The 20,700-nt window shown below is 41.4% G+C and overlaps 1 protein-coding gene across 3 annotated transcripts in view; it reads left to right on the plus strand.

The window, feature by feature from the left end:
* SSPN (sarcospan) overlaps nt 1–17,489 on the plus strand; it is an 80,267-nt gene extending 62,778 nt beyond the window's left edge. For 2 of the 3 annotated variants that reach the window (XM_006127675.4, XM_075898837.1), the window contains 2 exons: nt 5,087–5,173; nt 9,342–17,488. In XM_006127675.4, the coding sequence (XP_006127737.2) occupies nt 5,087–5,173; nt 9,342–9,707 (453 nt within the window). In that variant the 3' untranslated portion in view covers nt 9,708–17,488. Of the gene's footprint in view, nt 1–5,086; nt 5,174–9,341 lie in introns of all 3 variants that reach the window. The other variant, XM_075898818.1, reaches the window with a different exon arrangement.
* Nucleotides 17,490–20,700: the final 3,211 nt, after the last annotated feature.

The following is a 20,700-nucleotide window of genomic DNA, read 5'->3' on the forward strand; positions in this document are numbered from 1 at the left end:
GGGGGGGCGGGGCACGGAGATCTGGCTGGTCACATAGTTCTACATTTGGATCCTGCAGAGTTAGGGTTAGGTGAGCTGTCCAGTGAGGTGCTAAGTGCTCCCACTGAAGTCATATTGAAGATGAGGACGTTAATCACCTCAGAGGAATGCTGATTGCCTCATACTGCTGAGCCCACCCTGAAGAGCAAAAGCAGACAGTGTAATAATTCCATTGAAAAAAGAGAATACTTTGTTGCACTAGATTCTGAGCCTTGAGCAAGGACTGTCCTTTGTAAGTGCCTGAAAAGTGCTTAGCATGTGGTAAGTGCTACTGCAAATAAATAATACTGCTAATAAAGACAGTGACGGTACATAAATACTTTCCTATTACTCTCCTGCATAAGCAATTACAGGTACTGTCATTTCCATGGGGCTGAAAAGCAATCACAAACAGGTAGAGAGATGCACTGTTGGCTAAGATGGTGTAGTCCACATTTTGAAAAGTTTAAAAGTCCCTTCTCTTTCTCATGCTATTAAGGCAAATTGGAAATATTGCTGACTATCATTAAACCCTTGATTTTAGCTAAAAGGCTGAGAAAAGGTGATATATGACTGCTTTGCCTGACAGCTGTGGAAAATGGGAAAGGGTTACCAAATTCTGGGTGCACATGGCCAAAGAAACGAGCCAATGAACTCCCCCTGAATGGGAGGACAATGACTGGCAAATATAGAGAAATACGTAGGGTGTTGAAAAGAAGGAGAGTGCATATTGCTTGTGTATGAGGGACAAAAAGAAAGGGGCTGAAATCCATGAACATCAGGAGAGTTACAACATAATGCATCATGGCTCAGTATCAAGATCAAGATGGAATAATCCAAGCGGAAGTATTAATAATGTTACATGCAGATACATACACAAGTCATGCAGTTGAGGAATTCCAGATACTTGATGATCAGAGCACATCACAGCAGCAATGTGAGAACACAGTGAGGGCTATTATGATTGTCATAGAGAACAAGCTTTGAAACCAGAAATGAAGTTGGTAGAAAATCTTGGAATTAGCCAGAGTCTATGCCCTGATTATTGCCCATAGATGCTTTATAAAGAAGGAGAAGCATTTGACTAGGTAGGAGAGCTATTTCAATAGGTTCCGGAGTAATTACTTCCAGACATGTGGAAGAGATCTAAAACACATGGGAACCTGTAAAATGATTGAGGAGTAACATAGATTTGCTTCTACTGGACTTCTGAGTCAAAAGGCCAGTGGGGGACAAAAGATGAGATATGGGAGACAGAATAAAGTGGCAGAAGCTCCCGGATAGAGAAGTTAGTTGGAGATATAAAGACAAGACTCTGCAGAGATTGGACATAATCAGACTGATGAGGTTTAGGGAAAAATGTCCAAACATATCACAGAAAGTTCATAAGCTGCCTGTGGCCAGATGGAAAAAAGGAAACTTCTTGGCAGGGAGCTGTGATAGTGTGTGTAGGATAAAGTGTAGGAGGCAGGAAAAGAGAAGTGATTTAAACAGTCAGAAAATAAGGATGGTAGAAGGTTCTGAGAAATACAAGCTGGTAAAGAAAATGCCAAAAACACTGGCTGGAGAAGCTAAAGGTCAGGCATTTAAAGCAGGGGTGGGGGGCCTTTTTGTGTTGGGCGCCGCTGACCCACAGAAAAATCTGTCGGAGGCTGCACACAAGGGGGAAGCCGAAAAGAAAAACAAACCCTCACTAATGTGGCCCACTCCCCAGATTCCCCTCTCACACCAGAACCTGGAGGCCTAGGCTAGATTTCCTGTGCTCCAGCACTGTGGGAAGGTGACAGGGGGCTGGAGCACCAGCACAGGCTCCCCAATGCTTGGGGGAGGAGGGCTGGATCTGGCAAGCCAGGGGTCACATCTGGCCCCCTGAGCCTTAGGTTCCCCACCCCTGATTTAAAGCTTTATATGCAGAATTACTAATGAAGAAAGGGGGAAAGGGAATATATAGATTTACCAAGTTTAGTTGAAGAAAAACAGAGGACTTGGGAGCTGTGAAGTTGGTCAGAGATGAAAATGAAAGAATGTTGGTGGAAGACCAGTACCAGAACCCGTAGAAACTATCGAGGGGGAACATATAATATATAATGTATCACCGCATTGGAGTCTCAGACAGTGCTAATTATGAAGAAAGAGGGGAAGGCAGTGGGATCGGACAGCACCCCAATTGAGACACTTAAAGCATTAGGCCATGAGGAAGTGAGGGTGAACTTGTTTTGCTTAATTCTCCATCCTGAAAGAATGCCCAGTGAGTGGAAGAAGAGCACATTGGTTCCCATCTTCAAATATAAAAGGAGATGTTCCAGAATGTAATCATTACTGACCCATCAAGTGAATGAGTTGCAGGATTGAAATGGGTGGAAAGAACTGAGAGACGAAATCAGGAGCAGTGCTGCTAGCTAGAGTGTCAAGTAAGCAACAACCAGTTTGGGTTTGTCAATGATGGACACAAGATTTGCAGTCTGACTATGGCAGGAGAAATGTAACAAAAATTGCACTTAGTATTGTGAGTTTAAAGGAGGTTTAGGACACTTTCTAGAGAACTGCTATAGTGATGCCTTCTGTCATGTAAACTGCCAGAGACATACAGTCAGACAATCATGGACACATACAAGGGTAGCACAACAGTAGTGAGAAGCAGCTGTGCTTACAATACGTCATTCAGGGTAGGGATAGGAACTGCATTAAACACATTCCTATTTGTGATTTTAATGGACGCCTGGATGCAGAAGACTTGGGAGAGGTTCCCAGCACCATGCTTTTTGCCAATGACTTTTTGTACCATGAAGATGCATACAAACTATAAAGGGGGCTTGAACTATGGAAGGCTGCATTAGAAGACAATGGCTTCAGCATCAGCTGACAAAGAATGGAACACATGCAGTGTTTCCAGGGGACAACAAGGAGCAAATAAAGCTAGATGATTTAGGCTGTGTCCAGACTCCATGCCTCCGTCGACGGAGGCATGTAGATTAGCCAGCTCGGAAGAGGGAAATGAAGCCGCGATTAAAATAATCGCGGCTTCATTTAAATTTAAATGGCTGCCCCGATCTGCCGATCAGCTGTTTGTCGGCAGATCGGGAGAGTCTGGACACGATGCCCCGACAAAGAAGCCTTTCTTCATCGACACAGGTAAACCTGGTTTCACGAGGCTTACCTGTGTCGATGAAGAAAGGCTTCTTTGTCGGGGCATCGCGTCCAGACTCTCCCGATCTGCCGACAAACAGCTGATCGGCAGATCGGGGCAGCCATTTAAATTTAAATGAAGCCGCGATTATTTTAATCGCGGCTTCATTTCCCTCTTCCGAGCTGGCTAATCTACATGCCTCCGTCGACGGAGGCATGGAGTCTGGACACAGCCATAGAGTCTGTGCAGCAATTTCAATACCTCAGTTAGCGTTGTGCCACAATGGGGATGTGGTTGTGGATGTTAGAAGCCAGATGAAGATGGTTTTGTATAAATGGGGGGAACTCTCTGTGTAGTAAGAATATGCCAAGTACACTAACGAGCAAAGTATGTAACATCACAATTATCCTAGCCACTTTGTCTATTCTGAATGCTGATTTCCCCCCCCCCCCCCCGCCCCCCAAGGTAGAGAAAAGAACTTATCACTGCAAAAATAAGTACTTGCATGGACTTTGGCTAAGATAAGACTTGATTGGCTGCAACAATGAACAGTATTAGCCATGATTCACATAGGCCCCCTCACTGAAAAGCTGAGAGCGTATCAACTGAGATGATTGGGTCATATGGAATGTGTTGGCCAAAGGGTACATGTCATAGTAGTCCCAGGACAAAGAGCCCAAAGAGGACCTAGTGGCTAGAGACACTGAAAGACCACATGAATTAATCAAATTAGTTTAAAATCAATTTTAAATGAGATAGGAGCAACTTCTGTCCACAGACAAGCCCCTAAACAAAAGATTATAATCTGTCTCCTGGGAAGAGCTCTAGAAAAGGGAGTGGAGCATAGCAAGTAACTGAAGGTTTTTCTGCCTATTAAGGGCAAATAAGGTATAATGGCTCATGGAACATCAGCGAGTGCAATTAGCAGCTGATGCTTCAGAAACAAGCTCATCTGTACATGCTAGCTCTTAGCAGAGGTACAAGGATCATGGTGACAGCTAGGTCCCAACTCTCCTGTCTACCCCAGTTATGGCTATGGAGTTGTCATTGGGCACATATCTGGCCTACATCACATTTTGAAAGTAGTAAAGGCAGAACTTTGCCTGGCTCCTGTGTGCTCTCTTTTCTAGCTACACAGGGTTACCCATAATTCCATCCCAAAAGTTTCTATCCATCGAGTATCAGAGCACTTACTTTTGATTTTTACAAGGAAACCTCCAAGCCCGTAGTAGGCTTAATGGAGTCTCTGGCACATTTTTTGGGTTACAATTGTTCTGTTGGATTAAATTTTACAATTTAGCTGAATGAAGTGCAAAATGTAAAGAGGAAGCATAAATGGAGCAATATACATTGTGGACCAGGTTTCTAAACCTTAGCGCCTGAAGTTAGGCCCTAAATATTTACCCAGCTAAATAATTGTCCTGATTTTCAGAAATCCTGAGCTAAGCGGCTCCTATTGATTCTAGCCGGAGAGGTGAGTGCTCAACACCTCTGACAGTCAGGCCATTCATTTAGAGGCCTTATTATGGATTGAGGGAGGCTAACTTTAAGCTTTCAAATTTTGAAAACCACGGGCTACGTTTTAAAGGAGCAGCATTTCCCAGTGGTTAGAGTTCTAGCTTTGGACTTGTGAGACCTGTTTATTCAGAGACTTCTTCTGTGACCTTAATTAAGTCACTTAACCTCTCTGTCCCTCCTGTCCCATCTGTAAAATGGACACAGTAGTTCTACCCTACATCACAGGAGTGTCGTGTGAATAGCCCCCTACCCACTGAGGGAAGTGGTAAAATTGTGAGGTGCTATTGGGCCATGTACGTACTACAGCTAGGCTATTAAAGCACATTTTAAAATGTAGGTACTGGCAATACAGATAGGACATTGGTTTGGGGGAAAAAAAGACCTTTATCTTGACATTATCCCTTTAAATGTCTTCCTTTGCAGGTCTGTGTGGTGGCCTTAGTGGGGATGGTTATGCTTTGTGTTTCATATCAGCCTGAGGAGAAGACATGTTGCCAGTTTGCCATAAAGGTACAGTGTAATTTTTGTTTTGCCTTTCCATATTAAAAACATTAGAAACTGCTGTGCAGGATAATTCCCACATAGAAGAAGCCAGATTGCACTTTGAAATTTGCAAGATTTTAACCCTTAGTTTGGTAGGCTAGAAATCAAACAAATGCTTAGAAGGATGTATGCTAATACCCTGCATACATATTTGCAGTCTGTATAAAAAGGGAATTCTAGATCAAGATGTGATAGATACTTTATTTTTGGGTGAGAGCCCATTTTATCTGCAGTGTTTTGGGAATGTCAAGGACATTTGGATAAATGAAATCAAGGGTTCTGAAAACGAGGGGGTTATTGGGTAAGGGAAGACATCACAGTTATGAGGATGAGAGAATTTCATATTAAAGAAGTGCTGATAAATAGAACTTTATTGTATTTCTTTCTGGCATTTATGATCGAGTTCACCCCCTTACCAGAAAAGTAGCTGCTGACGGCATGTGCATATGCAAGTTAGAAGGCTTGGGGAGGATGCCCACCCACATAGCAAGGATATATAGTAAATTCATCTAAAGCATGTAGCCTGACTTCATGTTTTGTCAGGTATTACAGTTCCAAGGATAAAATCCCTCCATATACATAGGAGCAGGACAAGGATAATGCACCACTAATGTTCCATTTAAATTGTTAAAACAGCACTAAAGTGGTACTTGTGGAGTTCATTGACCCTGTGTGTGGATGAATATCACGTGAAGTGCACTAAACTTTGTTTTTCCAGTGCAGCAGCATTTCTCCAGGTTACTTTTCTTTCTAAGGCTCTTCATGTTATGTTGTGTGGAATAATGAGTGAAATAATTAAATGGAAAAGGAAAGTGAATAAAATCAAGGGGAAGATTTGCAAAGAAGGCAGAGATACATCCACTCACCTGCACCAGATAGCACTTACCCTGGTGAAAAGGGTGGCTTTTTCCTCCCCATTTCTCTTCGTGGGATTAAGGTCCAAGTTGATTTAACTCTTAGACAGGTTCCTCTCTTTCATTCTACAGGTTTTAGAGTACTTTATGCGGAGTCTGGTTAATTTAATCCTTAATATTATAGACTTTCCCATACAGGACACAAGGCATCTTACCTGAATTGTTTATTTCCCTGATGTGTAACAAAAATATATTTTTCTTATCAGTAAATATTTTACAATCTTTTCTTTTCCTACATGATGAACCCAAAGGAGGATGCATGTGACCTGCCATTCACTGTACCTAATCATCATCTGTTACTTCCCCCATTCCTCGCTTTCTCTTTCTATTTTGATGACAATCACATGTCTCAAGCCATGAAAAACATTTCTGCAGGGACAAATTGTGGCCCCCTGGCAGAGCTCCCTAAGCAGTTTTATTTGCAATTTTGGAGTTGCCTCTGGGTCTGCCATGTGATTAGTCTGCTGATGGGATCTCTGCACTCACTGCCTTGTGCTCCTTCCCAGGCAGCATTTTCTTTTGACTCACCTTTGATATTTAGAAATGTGTTCATTTCCATCTGATGGCAGAGGAAATTCCTCTGTAAACACAGTGTAAGGATAATAGCTATTTGTCAATTGCTAAATGCTCCCATATGACCGTGAGTCTCAGCTGATTGCTGCAGGGGCTGCCTGGGTAGTTTTGCATCTGAAAGGAAACCTTAGATTTCCTTCATATATGGCATCATTTTGCATACCGTACACCAAACTAAATACTTTAATTAAATACACGTGAGCATACAGGATGAACTCCCTAGATTATTGATTTGATGCCATTTTACACTTTCTGTAGGTGATTATATCTGCATACCATGCCAATCAGTTCAAAAGCAGACCTGTGGAACATACAGGTGTAAAAATTCATGTAATGAGGTCATGTTCTACTTTCCAGTCCTTTCTGTTCTGTGAGGTTGCTACAGATTAACAGAGAAAAATTGAACAACAACATTAATGCATTTATCTGTTGCCAGCATGTTTTTCCCTTTATAAATGTTTGTGTCATCTTTTGAAATACTATCACTTGCTCATAAATTACCACACATCTTTGTTTAGAGACTGCTCTGAATTAGCAGCTACCCCTTAACCATGCAGTTTTTAATAGAAGCTGCCCTCATTTCAAATCTATACCTTTACTGTGGGCCTTTACCATGAAAAGGGGAATGTAATTAAATTTAATAAAAACCTTCATTTAAAATGTCCCTAAGTTTAAAGCTTCAGGAGTCATTAAACTTATTAGAAGCTATGGCTTCTAAATGGAAGATTTAATTATATTTGGTTATTTTGGGGAGCAGAAGGGATATACTGACTTGATGTCACCTATAAGCCCTATTATTTTTTCCCACACTGACAGATGTATGGGAAGATAGACCTACAGTGCGAATCAAAGCCAAATATGGAGTGGATTTTATAAAAACATTACATATCTGGAGCTTCAAGGTCATAAAAAATGCTTATGTATTGGTAGTTTGCTTGTGGTGCAGAGATTTAAAAAAGCCTCCTTATTTAAAATAACAAATTCGCAATCAAATCATTTTGCTGGCAGATAGGTAAGAGGCCAAGAGAAATAAGGGTGTGTCTACACTTGCACCCTCTTTTGAGAGAGTGATGCAAATGAAGACATTTGAAATTGCAAATGAAACTGGGATTTAAATATCCCATGCTTCATTTGCATAATCACGTTATAGCGCTATTTCGAAATCACGCTATTTCGAAATAACAGACGCTGTTAAGATGCGGTAATTTTGAGAGAAAACCCTTCTCTCAAAATAACTGATAAACATCATTGTATGAGGAATAAGAGTTATCAGTTATTTTGAGAGAAGGGTTTTCTCTCAAAATTACCGCATCTTAACAGCGTCTGTTATTTCGAAATAGCGCTATTTCGAAATAGTACCATAATGCAATTATGCAAATGAAGCATGGGCTATTTAAATCCCGGCTTCATTTGCAATTTTGAATGTCTTCATTTGCATCCCTTTCTCGAAATAGGGTGCAAGTGTAGACATACCCTAAATGTCTCCATATTTGCGGAGCAGAACCAGAAATGCTATTGGCACTATGCACAGAGTTATGTTTTAATATATATTTACAAAAGGTAAGTGAATGCGATACAAAAATTGCCAAATCCAGAATTCAAATGTCAGATAATTCCAAGCTTGATAATAATCAAAAGCTTCACTTCTGCTACCTGAAGTGACTCGGGCTCTGAATGATCTCACAATGATGTCAGAATTCCATCCACATGGTGCAGGTTTCATACCAGACCCCAAATAATTAATATCCTTCTGGGACTAAAAAAAGTACTCTATTTTTCTTATTTCATGCAAGTGGCAGCCTTCGAAAGTAATGGGGCCTTAACTTCCTTCTGTGTCTTTGGAATCTTCACCTTCCTGGCCCAGGATAACAGAGGTTTCCAAAGGGGCCTCAATGTGAGGCATAAATTTATCCCTATAAATGTGTTTGCCTGATTTGTAGTGATCATTATTTTCCACATGGAACCTCAGATGAGTTCAAGCAAAGTATGCTTGTAATCCACATCCAGGCTATTAGACATCTAACTGTCCAATATGCCTGCCGGAGTCTTGAGTTTTTTGTATGTGCAAAACACAGCCATGAGCAAATCCATGCACAAACTTGTTCCTGTAATTTTAAGAGATCCTTTATGTCAATGACATAATGACAGCACTTCTGTAAGTGCTACAGCTTAACATTAAATATTTGATGCTAGCACCTCAGCTGGTATAAATCGCTGTGGCCCCATTGACTTCAGTAGAGCCATACCAATCTACCCAATCAAGCTATTACAACTCTAGTCAAAGTGGCACAAACAATACCACAAAAGTGCACCCATATCCATTAAATATACTCTTCTTATAAAAAGTTACACTCCTTGATATTCATTTTAACAGGTCTGTTCTGAAAATTAGATTCCAACCCTTGTGTGAAATAAATAAAATATGCCTTTGGAGGGCTGAGGTACTTGCAACTGCTTTTAGCACCTACAGGCCTCACCAACCCAGAATTACATGTTTATTGCAACATGTGAGCATGAAATGTATAAACTGTACCTCAAACAAAAGCTTTCACTAGAAAAATCTGTGTGCATGCTTTGGTTGTGGATGCCCTGTTCTCTTTGGATCTGGAAAAGATTGTGTGTTTTTTTTCTTTTTTGCTTTATTTCAGCTGATGTACTTTCTCCTGAGCACCCTGGGTCTGATTGTCTGCATTCTGGCAGTGGCTTTTGTTGCCCATCGTTATTCCCAGATTACACAGTTTACCTGTGATACCGTCCTCGAGTCTTGCCAGTGCAAACTGGACACTTCAGATCCCCTCAGTAGGACCTTCGTTTACCAGGATGTATCTGACTGCTCTAATGTCACTGGTACTTTTAATCTGTATCTGCTACTGCAGATGGTTCTTAATCTGATCACAGCTATTGTGTGTTTGTTGGCATGCTTTGTGATGTGGAAACACAGATACCAGGTCTTTTTCGTGGGTGTTCGGTTACACTCATTAACTGGTACTGAAATCCAGCAACAGAAAGTATAACGGGGGAAGGGTGTTTTTTGGCTTATTTTGTAGGGAATGAATAAGAAATGTCAGGCTATTACCACTGTAGACACTGCAAATAGATGAGTGCTTAACGATTTTTGACAAAGAAGAAAACAGTCACACATTTTATATTTATATTTTCCAGTCATTTCTAAGAGCAAATGCTATGGCCGCTGTTGCCAAGGGCCCTGGTGGGAAGAGCTAAATGTATCACAAAAATTCTAAAGATGTGGCTGCACAAATATTCCTCAAGGAGCATCTTTAATAGGCATGGACAAAAGCAGTTCTGATCCTTTATTGGGAATCCTCCGCTGAGCTATAAATAGTAGCAAACAATGGACCAGATCCTTGGTTGGTGTGTCTCTATCTATTCCATTGACCTCTGTGGAGTTACACTGATTTACATCAGGTGAGGATCTGGACTGTTGAAGTGAAATGATTCTAGTCATGCTTAGGGAGTTGTGCTCTTGGATACTGTACATTACTGGGATTTACTGTACATGTGTGAGCAGTGAGGGCAAGCGACACCTTTCAAATGCTGGCTAAGACCAGCAAGAAATGAGAATCTCCTGCTGGTAACAGTATCAACTCTAGTCAAGGTTTTCAAGAGGCCCTGATGAGATCCCTAAAGGGGCCTACTTTTCCAGGAGTGGTGCTCAGTACACTTTGGCCATAGCTGTACAACAGCATTATTTCGGAGTAACTGAAGTTATTCTGAAACAACAAAGAGCATGTCTACACAGCAAGCCACTATTTCAAAATACTGTCAAGCTGGAGGACTTCTTACTCCAACTCCTGTTACCCTCATTTCACAAGTAGCAAGGGAAGTTGAAGGAAGAGTGTTCTCCTTAGGGCTTTCTGCTGAGTAGACAGCGTCAAAAGCCGAGTTAAGCTATTTCGACTTCAGCTACGCAATTGACGTAGCTGAAGTTGTGTAGCTTAATTTTACTGTGCTGTGTAGACATGCCCTTTGAAAATAAGACAAAGGTAACATCTCTCAAGTTGGACACCTAAAACTGAAGCTCCCAAGTAGCTAGTCACTTCTGGAAATCCTGTATCAACAAGACTGTAATAACAGTTTCATTTTCCTCAAAGTGCAGCAGGCCAAATTCTTTCTTGGTGTTCTTGCTGGGAGAACAATAGAGTTGCAGCAGGGATGGATGTGGGCCAAGAACCTTGAGAGATAGATCACTGCATATATAGAAAGGCCCCTGCCCCCAGAAGGTTGTGCCAGGATCCTAAGAATATAATCTATGAATACAAGAGATAATGATTTCCTAATGAGTAGTGGTGAAGATAATCATTCATCACCAACTGCAATTAAACAGTGGTTTGTAGCCTGAAGGTTAGGATCCGAAAGTGCTTTACAGGTTATGGGACTGATTCTCCACTGGTGTGCTCAGACATACAGTCATTTGCACCTCTGTGAAGTGAATCTAAAACTTGTGTGAGTGAACAAAGACTTCCGCTTTGGTAGTACTTTGCAGACATTTATTTGTACAGCTGCAGCAAGGATCAGGGACAAGGCAGTAAAGAGTCTGGTTCTGTGTATCTAGAGATTCCCTCATCCCAACAGAAGTGACTCCATCTCTTGGGTGAAATAAAATAGCCATTGTATACGAGCAAAACTGTACAGCAGCTTCTGTAGGAAGGGAAAGGACAATAACTCGCTTAAGGTTAAAGCAATTAAACATAAGAAATAGCATTTTCAAAAGTGCTTACGTGACTTATGTGCTTTGGTCCCAATTTAAAAAATGATTTAGGCACATAGTAGTATTAAGTCCCCTTGACTTGCAATGAGGCTTAAGTGCTTGTGCTTATGTCACATTTGAAAATGTGATTAAGGCTCCTAAGTCACATAGGCTGAGACCTGAAAATGTATTTAGGTGCCTACCTTCTATTGAAATCAGTAAAATCTATTGAAACACAGCACCCTAAACTCAAAATGAGATATGTAATTTGCGCTCCATGAATTGCATATCTTATTTCAAAACTATTTCGAAATAGCTTATTTTGAAATTTGGCGCATCTGCACAGCAATTATTCAAAATAACGTGCTATTTTGAACCATCCCTTATCCCTCGTGCAACAAGGTTTACTGGGATGTCGAAATAGTGCACCCGTATTTCAAAAAATATTTCAAAATAATGGGCAGCTTATGTAGACGTGGCGTAGCTATTTCAGGATACTTCCATTCTCCCAAAATAGCCATTCAGTGGAGATGTACACTAGGTGTCTAAATGACATCAGGGCCGTAACTACTTATTAAATGACATCAGGGCATCAGGGCCTTAACTACTTATTAAAAAAAGTTACCCCCCTCCTCCACGTGTAAATTTTGAGACCAGCCTCAACCTGGTTTCCCTTTTTGGGCTTGCTGATCTGCAGGCACAAGTGCTTGTGGGTACAGTTTTGCACCTGCAGCAATTTACCTGCATAGTTAATGCTAGCCAAGCAGCAAATCTGACTCCGAAATGGCCTTCAAATAAACTGAGGTAATGACAGCCTTGGAAAGAAGCCCGGTACAGTGGAATTCAATTAAAAGGATTGATTTCGGGTCCATTGCCGCCATTTTGGGGACCAATGCATCTCTCCATGATGTCAGTGGAAAGTATTTTATTGATGTCAGTGGGAGTTGCTTGATCCTTATATCTGAACAGCCATTGTATGTGGATCCATGGAATATTTAACTTCCCAACGGCGAGGGACATGTGGAAGTAACCTTTCTACTTTCCAGCCACCGGCCAAAGACAGAAAAAAGTGCAGGGATCACCCCTCAAAATGGAGGACCCCTGGACACCCAGAAGATGGTGCCTTGCAGCAGTCTAGACAACGCCCTCTTTGGGCTGTTTCACTCCAGCTGTGGGGTAACATTTTCAAAGTGTATAAAAATCCCATTTTGAAAAAGGACTTAGGCATTGAGTAATCTCAGTCTTGTGCATTTGGGCACTTTTGAAAATGTTTGCAATTTCTGGTGGGAAATATAAGCCTTTTACAAATTTTGTTCAAAAAATGCCTTTATCCAGATGGGTGTCTTACCCAACATCCAGGCGATTTTATTTGCCAAAGAAGTCGTGTTGGTGGTGCATGTAACTGAATTATTTTAGATTTGTGAAAAGGGTTTTGTTAAACTGTTTTAAGGGGATAGCTCAAAGAATGTGGGTGGCTGCCATTAAAGCCAGCACCCTTTGGTATCACCAGCACTATCGGTGGCAAAGCCAAGGACTGAATAGACAGGGAGACTGACCAACCCTCCTACTGCACAGGCTGAGGGGCAGGGCAGATTGGGGAAGTTTGATCTGCTGCTGCCTGTGCTGTATTTCAGCTATGGCTAAATGTTCACTCTATAGATCTGTCTCTTTTAATCCTTTGACCTTTAACCCAATCCCTTGTTTTTCATTCTTTGTTCATTGCCATCGGTTAGATCTTGCACCCAGTGTCTTCTCCCTCATGCGGGGAAGGGGTGCATTGCATAGAGGGTTCCAGCCACCAATCCAGTGATTTAAATAGGTTGTCACCCTTCGGCACTATTGAATCTTTCATAATGATGAGGCATAACACACATTTGCTGTGAAAGATCTGAGGGTGGCGACAGAAAATACAATGCATGTATTGAAAAAAAATATGCATTTTGTTCCAGACATGACATTCTGAGGACTTTACATAAAGAGCTTTAATTTTTGCTCTCTCAAAAAATCCTGAAATAGCTATCCCGTGTTTTCACAGCAAGCCCATTATTTCAGGCTCGCTATTCCGATGTCCCTGTAAACCTCATTCTATGAGGTATAAGGGATGTTTTGGAATAGCACTTCATTTAGAAATGTGGCGCTGTGTACACAGCACCAAATGATGAAATAAGCTATTCAAAATAGCATTGAAATAAGATATGTAATTTGCATAGCTCAAATGGTGTATCTTATTTCAAGTCACAGTGCTGTGTAGATGTACCCTTAGAGCTTTCAGAATGTGCCCACTCCTGCTCCAGTGAAAGCAAAGGGAAAGCAAAAATTCACCTGGACTTTAATGGAATGAGGATTGGATCCTAAAGTTCTTGCAAAAAATTAGAAGGGGGAAAAAAAAGTCAGGCCTGGAAATGAATCCTCTGAAAAAGCCCACTAGAACTGAATAGTGATTAAATCAACCTGGTTGCATAGGAACTGAGAAAGGGGTTTATATAATCTACTGTCAAAATTTAGACCCAATTCCCATTTTCACTATTTCCACTTTCAATTGTTCTGGACATATAAAAGGGCCTTAGAGAGCAGAAATTACATTTGCACTCACTTTATAGCCACTTTACATTGCTAATGGGGCCTTAGTGTAAATGAGAATTTCATGGAGAATGAGAACCTTTCATTGACTGTTTCAGACCACCTTCTAGAACTATATCGGTGGGCTATAATTCACCACTGCATTCTATTGCCAGGCTTAAGACCTTCATTTTCTATTAAAGTCTGTCGGACTTTTTCAGCTAAGGCAGGGGACTGGTTTTTTGGTCCCTTAGTCATACAAGTAGTCCCCGGAACACACGTAAACAGGGATGTTGCATGCATAACATATACAAAAATCAGCTTTGCTCTGGGTTTGAAGTATTTTGCTGTTGTGTTATGCAAATATTGGAGTTATAATAAGGGCAATGAAAAAGGAACTAAGATGCATAGCATAACTTTTAGGAAAATGTCACATTCTAAAACTGACAATGAGCCAAGGCAGTGACTGTTTCTTATAAGCCATAAAACACTGAGATTTGCACAATCCTCCTCCTCCTCCACTTGTACTAAATGAAACAAGACTTGGGAGGAAGGGGACCTGCTGCGATTTGGCTCTGCGTGACAGCTGAGGAACACAGCAGCCGAGACATACAGACATTGTAAGCAAGCCCACTCTTTGACTGTGCCTTCACGTGACCACCATCTGCGCCTTGCCAGCTCCATCTAGCTCTGCGTAGGCAGCTTCTTGGAGCTTTGCCTAAAACATAGAGCTACAGAAGAGCTCTGGAAACTGTAGTTAAGTACTAGGACTAACTATTTCACCTACTGTGTCTGCTAAATTGTATGATGTTTCCTTGGGGCTTCTAAAATCAGAAACCATTATATTTGTGTGTTAGAAGCCACTATGCAGATATTCTATATTTAAGTCTGGGATGTCAGATCCCTTAGAAATTTTCCTACACTCCCTCCACACACCCACACATACTTATGTCTGGGAAATGTTTTTAGATATTAGTAAAGGGTGTGGGTAAGGGGGTAATCAAGGGAGACACTGAGGAACAACAATAAAGTGCTCTTTAAGCATGAAGTTGAAAAACCTCCTTAAGGAGACAGAACACTATTATCAATATGTGTGCTATGGTTTCCTGTAATACTTATATTATATATAAAGAGAGAGGGAGAGCGAGAGAGCACGAAATAAGATGTGTAGGCCAGACTGCCAGTTAGGGTAAATCAGCATAAATCTAGTGAAATCAAGAATCTGGTCCTGCATCTTCCTGTACCATAAAGCATGAGAATAGCCCAAGTTTTTACTCTGTTAATCAAAGATTTCTGACAGTTTTATCAGGCTAGAACTGTATATTTAGCTAACATTTTCTGAGATAATTTTTAAAAAGATGTATCTGTTACCAATATAGGCTTACCTTAACTATAGTACATATAGCAAGCTATCTTGGAATTATTAATTTTGAAGCTTTCTTGTGTCAAGTCTATACTACTATTATCTTAGTGATTTTTATTCCCCCCTCCCCCTTACAGTTTCCAGTGAACACTCCTTTTTATCCACTTGTATAAGTCAAATGTGTAGTTTGAAAGTTAGGTCTATACCAATGTAAAGAAAAACAAAGGTTTGTATTGCTTGGGGGAGTGCTTTGGTATGTGCCATTGTTATGCCTTTTGTCTGAAGAAACAGTTAAAATGCATTTAAATGTATTCCAGGTTGTGTTTTTAAGGAGGTATGCATAATACATATTTCGTTTGTTAACATAATGCTTCCATATTCCATGAAGCTGTCTACATTTGAGCACAGCTATTAAAGTGTGCTTCAAGTGACTGGCTATGGATAGAGTATGAGCTTGAGCTACATCAAAACTCCCAAATTACTGTCTGCTTCAAAAACCAGATTCTCCGCTGACAGCAGTTAATGCTCATTTGCACTCCTGTATTCCTGGCACTGTCTCCAGGTTAGCACATTGCATAAATGTTAGAAAGTTGGGTTGCTAATGTGCAGACAAATGGGAACAGAGAGTGAGCTGGGGGAATAATAGGCAGAGGGTGACTGGAATGCACACACATCCTTCGCTCAGATATATTATGAATGACAAGCACTGTGCTGACCTCAAGTTACTAGATGTACAGAGAATGACACAGATTAAGCCAAAGCTCAGCAGCATCCAGGGCCCTGGTTATATAGGAGGTAGAATATTTTAGCAAGCCAGTTTTCAACCAAGCTTCACTCACTGTGCAAAGAGAACCCTCTCTGAAATTTTCCAAAGTGAATAGACTAGGGATCATCGGCACAGGATTTCTCTCTTGCTAATACTGCAACTAAGAGAACTCGCTATCAGATATTTTCTTCATGCCCAGCTGCTCCTGGTGGCTACAACCAGAATGGGATCAGTAGCTAGTTTTCCCTTAAAGAAGCCTGACAGTGTGGGATCCAGTTTTGCCTGGCATGCATACACATAGCTCCTATAGATTTCACTGGGAGCTGTAGCCCACTGAGGGAAAGAGAGACTTGACATTTCCACCTCTTCCTTCCTGATCATGTAACTGATGATGCTCGCTAGTGTGCCATGATTCTGACAGAGGGCCAAAGTCAGCCCTTAAAGATGTGCATGCAACGCATGTAGACTTTAAACTGGAGTCACGCATGTCTATAGAAAGATCTCCAGGTGTTTTTGGCACTTTGTTAAAATCAGCAGAAGGCAATATTAAAAGGACCATGCCAAGTATTTTTTGCCCCAGATTTAGCTGTTGATCTACAATTGATTAGGGAGTTTGGGTGGGGGGAAGGAGAAGAGTTACAAAACTTAAGGAGGCTTCAGTGAGAGTTGCAGATGCTTACTGCCTCCTGGTAGTTGGCCCAAGGACAGTATAAGGGCCAAATCCTCAACTGATATGCCTCAGACTCCCTTCCTGGACTTCAACAAAGCAATATAAATGTACTCCATCTGAGGAACTGGCCGTAATGAAATGTTTCTAAGAATATTTCTATGAAAATATTTTTTAAATAATGTAAATAGCACCTCCCCCCCCTTCTAGTGCCGGGAATCCAAGCACATGAGCACTGTATTAACATAAATGAACCAGCAACTGAAACAGACCAGAGAGTGAAACTGTCTAATCTACTACCCATGCCTACTTGTTAAAAATGGTAAAATATGAATTAATTTTTAAAATAACGTATTCAGTTTCAATTACCTAATGTGTTACTAATAGTGTGGGGGCAGGAATTTTTATCAGACTTACACGAGCAGATTCTCAGCTGGTGTAATTCTGTACAGTGCTGGTAAAGCTCCATCGTCTGAGGAGGTGGCCAATCAGTTTTATTTAGCAATGTACTTTGATATTTTAACAGAAAATAAACTTTATAATTTCATTTTGGTAGTTTGTGTCACATTCAAATGTATCCTATTTGTTAAGATAACTGTTTCCAGATTTAGGCACTTGTGTGTAGAAAAAAAAAAAAAACTTCTGATAGCAAAATCTGTCTCTTATTTGAAAAGACTTTTATCTTTACTGTATTTCTAATAAAATCTTTTTTCATTTGCTCCAATCAGGTTTTTGCATTTTTTTTTTGTTTATTTGTTTCCAAAGGACTTTTTTTCCTGAATGTCACCTCAGGGTCTGTTTCACCAAATTCTGCAATCAATTTTAAAGAAAATTAGGAGACTATTGACTTCATATGGGCAGTTACACTTGTAGCTGGAAGTGGATGGTAAAATCTCTCAAGAGAGCCCCCTATTTTAATAATCTGTTTATATTACGTAAGAACATAAGAATGGCTAGCCTGGTCAGACCAAAGGTCCATCTAGCCCAGTATCCTGTCTTCCAGCAGTGGCAAATGCCAGATGCCCCAGAGGGAGTGAACAGAATATGTAATCCTCATGTGATCCCTCTCCTGTCATCCATTTTCAGCCTCTGACAAACACAAGCTAGGGACACCATTCCTATCCATCCTGGCTAATAGCCATTGATAGGCCTATCCTCCATGAATTTATCTAGTTCTTTTTTGAACCCTGTTAAAGTCCTGGTCTTCACAACATCCTCTGGCAAGGAGTTCCATAGATTGACTGTGTGCTGCATGAAGAGAAATTTCCTTTTGTTTGTTTTAAACCTGCTACCTACTAAAGATTTATGATTACACTATTGTTTATAGTGAATTGTCAAACATAAGAGGAAACCTAATATTGAGTCTTACACCCGCCTGTAGGCTAATTATGTAGTATGAGTGGATTTAATTTACTGATGTAAAATACAAAGTTGTGTGTGTGTATACACACACACACACCTTTAAGAACAAGAAGACCTGAACTGCTGTCTGACTTGGACAACACTCCCAGTAAAATCAGTGAAAGTTTTACCTGGGTAGGAACCAATGCAGCATGAACCTGGAATATTTTAAGGGATGTGGTTGCAGAAGCAATTGTGTTGTTGAACTTCTTTGGCAAAGATCATGAAGAACCATGTTGGGTAGGTATGTTACAGTGAGTTCAGAAAGGTAGAATTCATTTGTGCACAACACACATTTCCACCACTGCCAAGTCCCATGAGTATTACTGGTGACCAGTCACTAAGGCTATGTCTACATTTTGTGGAGCTATTTCAGGATACCTGAGGTATCCCAAAATAGCTATTCCACATCTTTTGAGCAAGCCCGTTATTTTGAAATATAATGGGCTCACTATTCTGACATCCTTGTAAACCTCACCCCATGAGGACATTTCGGAGTAGTGCTCTATTTCAAAATTAACTCAAATTGCATAGCTTACTTCGAGTTCCAGGTGCAGTGTAGATGAGTCTTAAGGCATCCAGGCTGATTGACTTCTGCATGACCTTATGGCTTCTTCATTCATCACACTAACAATAACCATAGACACTTGCTTTGCTCTCTAGTTGTTAGTCAATATGATAAAGATGTGTATGCAAATAAAAATGAAAAAAAAAACCCCAACAAATTATTTATAGTACCTAGTGAGTTGATAATAAGCATTTCCTTTATTTAAAAAAAAATTACCCAAGGTATCTGAACATCAGCAGTTCTCACTGAATGTCTGCTGTTCCACCCCTGCCCAAAAAGTTTTGTATGCTGTGGCAGGATCATGCCTTAAAGGTTGGCTCCAATGTGGATTAGGAACTAGCAGCTTCCTAGAGCTTAGTCTTTGTCTATGACCACAATACCATACAACCCTGTGACGGGGCAAACAGGCCCCGCACTGCAGGGCAGCGAGTAGCCCAGGCCCAGCTGGCGGAGAGGGCCCCGCCCTTTCGGCCCTGCTGGGCATGCTCCCAGCAGAGGCCAGGTATAAAGGCAGAGGGAGCCCAGCAGGCAGGCAAACAGCTGGGTGAGAGAGGAGGCCAGTGTAGTGTTTTTTTTTTTTTTTTTTGGCAGCTGCTGGGCCCAGAGTTGCTGCTAGTGCTGGACCCTGACCCTGGAGCGTACCCACAGTCCTGGCAGGTATGGCCTCAGAGGCCAATGGGCCCCAGGGGAACCAGGGCGTGGTAGGAAGCACCCCAGGGCAGGGGATACAAAGTGTGGCTTGGCCTGTATTGGCCGGATTCCCTGCCGAGCCGGCAGGAGCCATAGACCCTGCCTAAAGGGCCCTAGGCTGGGACCCGGTGGAGAGGGAGGGCCTGGGTCCCCCTACCATGTAGGCCCCCCCTGGATAACCAGGCCTGGGGCCAGGAGAGGCTCCTGAGAGGGACTAGGCCTTTGATGCTGTATATCACCTGATAGAGGGGCTGGGACTTTGGGTGTGGTATAGGCCTGGACTGAGATGTGGGCCAGTATAAGGGGGGGGCAGCAGCCCCTGTCAGGGGTGTACCCCCTGACAAACCCTCTATCCTAGAAATAGCTTGCATTATAAAATACCAGCCATAAGTCCCTTCAGTCAACATCTTATGTGATGGTGTCATATCAACTGCTCTATTGCCATTCATTATTGGAAGGAGAATTTTGCGTGAGTGTGTGTACACTGCACTAGTTTTGGGGAAGTTCTGTGGCCTGTGTTATGCAAGAGGACAGACCATTATAGAGAGGATCATAGTGGTTATTTTGGACCAGAGAACCCATGGGTTGAATGAGTGTGCACATCTCTTTCTATATACAAGTATATGTGTACATGGGTTATAGTCATGATGGCTTAGAGATCAATTTTAAGTCAGAGCCATATCCTCAGAAATGTACACTGTAATGACCCAATCATGCAAAATAGACTAATAAACACATTGCTTGTGACTGTGCATGTTCCATTTCCCACAAATCAGGGGTGTGCCTCCTTGTAGGAAGTACCACATCTGACAGAGCTTGCATAGTAAGAGTTCAATGAAGTAAACAGAAGGACCCTTCTCATGTGAGCAAAGGTTGCAGGATCTGGCTGTAAGTGGCTAATCTATACAAGTAGATAGTCTGAGTCTGTGGTGATAAGGGCCACATAGGAACATAGAAATCCGAGTGGTAAGCTTCATTTATCGTGCCCTTCCCCAGGAGTGTCCTCCAACATTTGAAACTCCCAAAGCACTTCAGAGACAATTTTTGAAACTATTTTCCAAAGACATGTTTTCTCCTTTCTCCCCAAATACTGAATTTCCCTCTACAAAATTACCCTGGGTTGGAGCCCAGAATGGGTAATATTCAGTTCTTCCCCAGTGATAGGTTTAAGTTGTAACATCTTTTAACCATTCTTAGGTTGAAATGAGGGCATTATACCATAGCAAAGGGTGTTTTACCATCTGCTCCCAACCCTGGAAAGTCCTGGGATATTTTCTTAAAATTA

Source organism: Pelodiscus sinensis, chromosome 1, assembly GCF_049634645.1.
Source record: "Pelodiscus sinensis isolate JC-2024 chromosome 1, ASM4963464v1, whole genome shotgun sequence".
Classification (NCBI taxonomy): Eukaryota; Metazoa; Chordata; order Testudines; family Trionychidae; genus Pelodiscus; species Pelodiscus sinensis.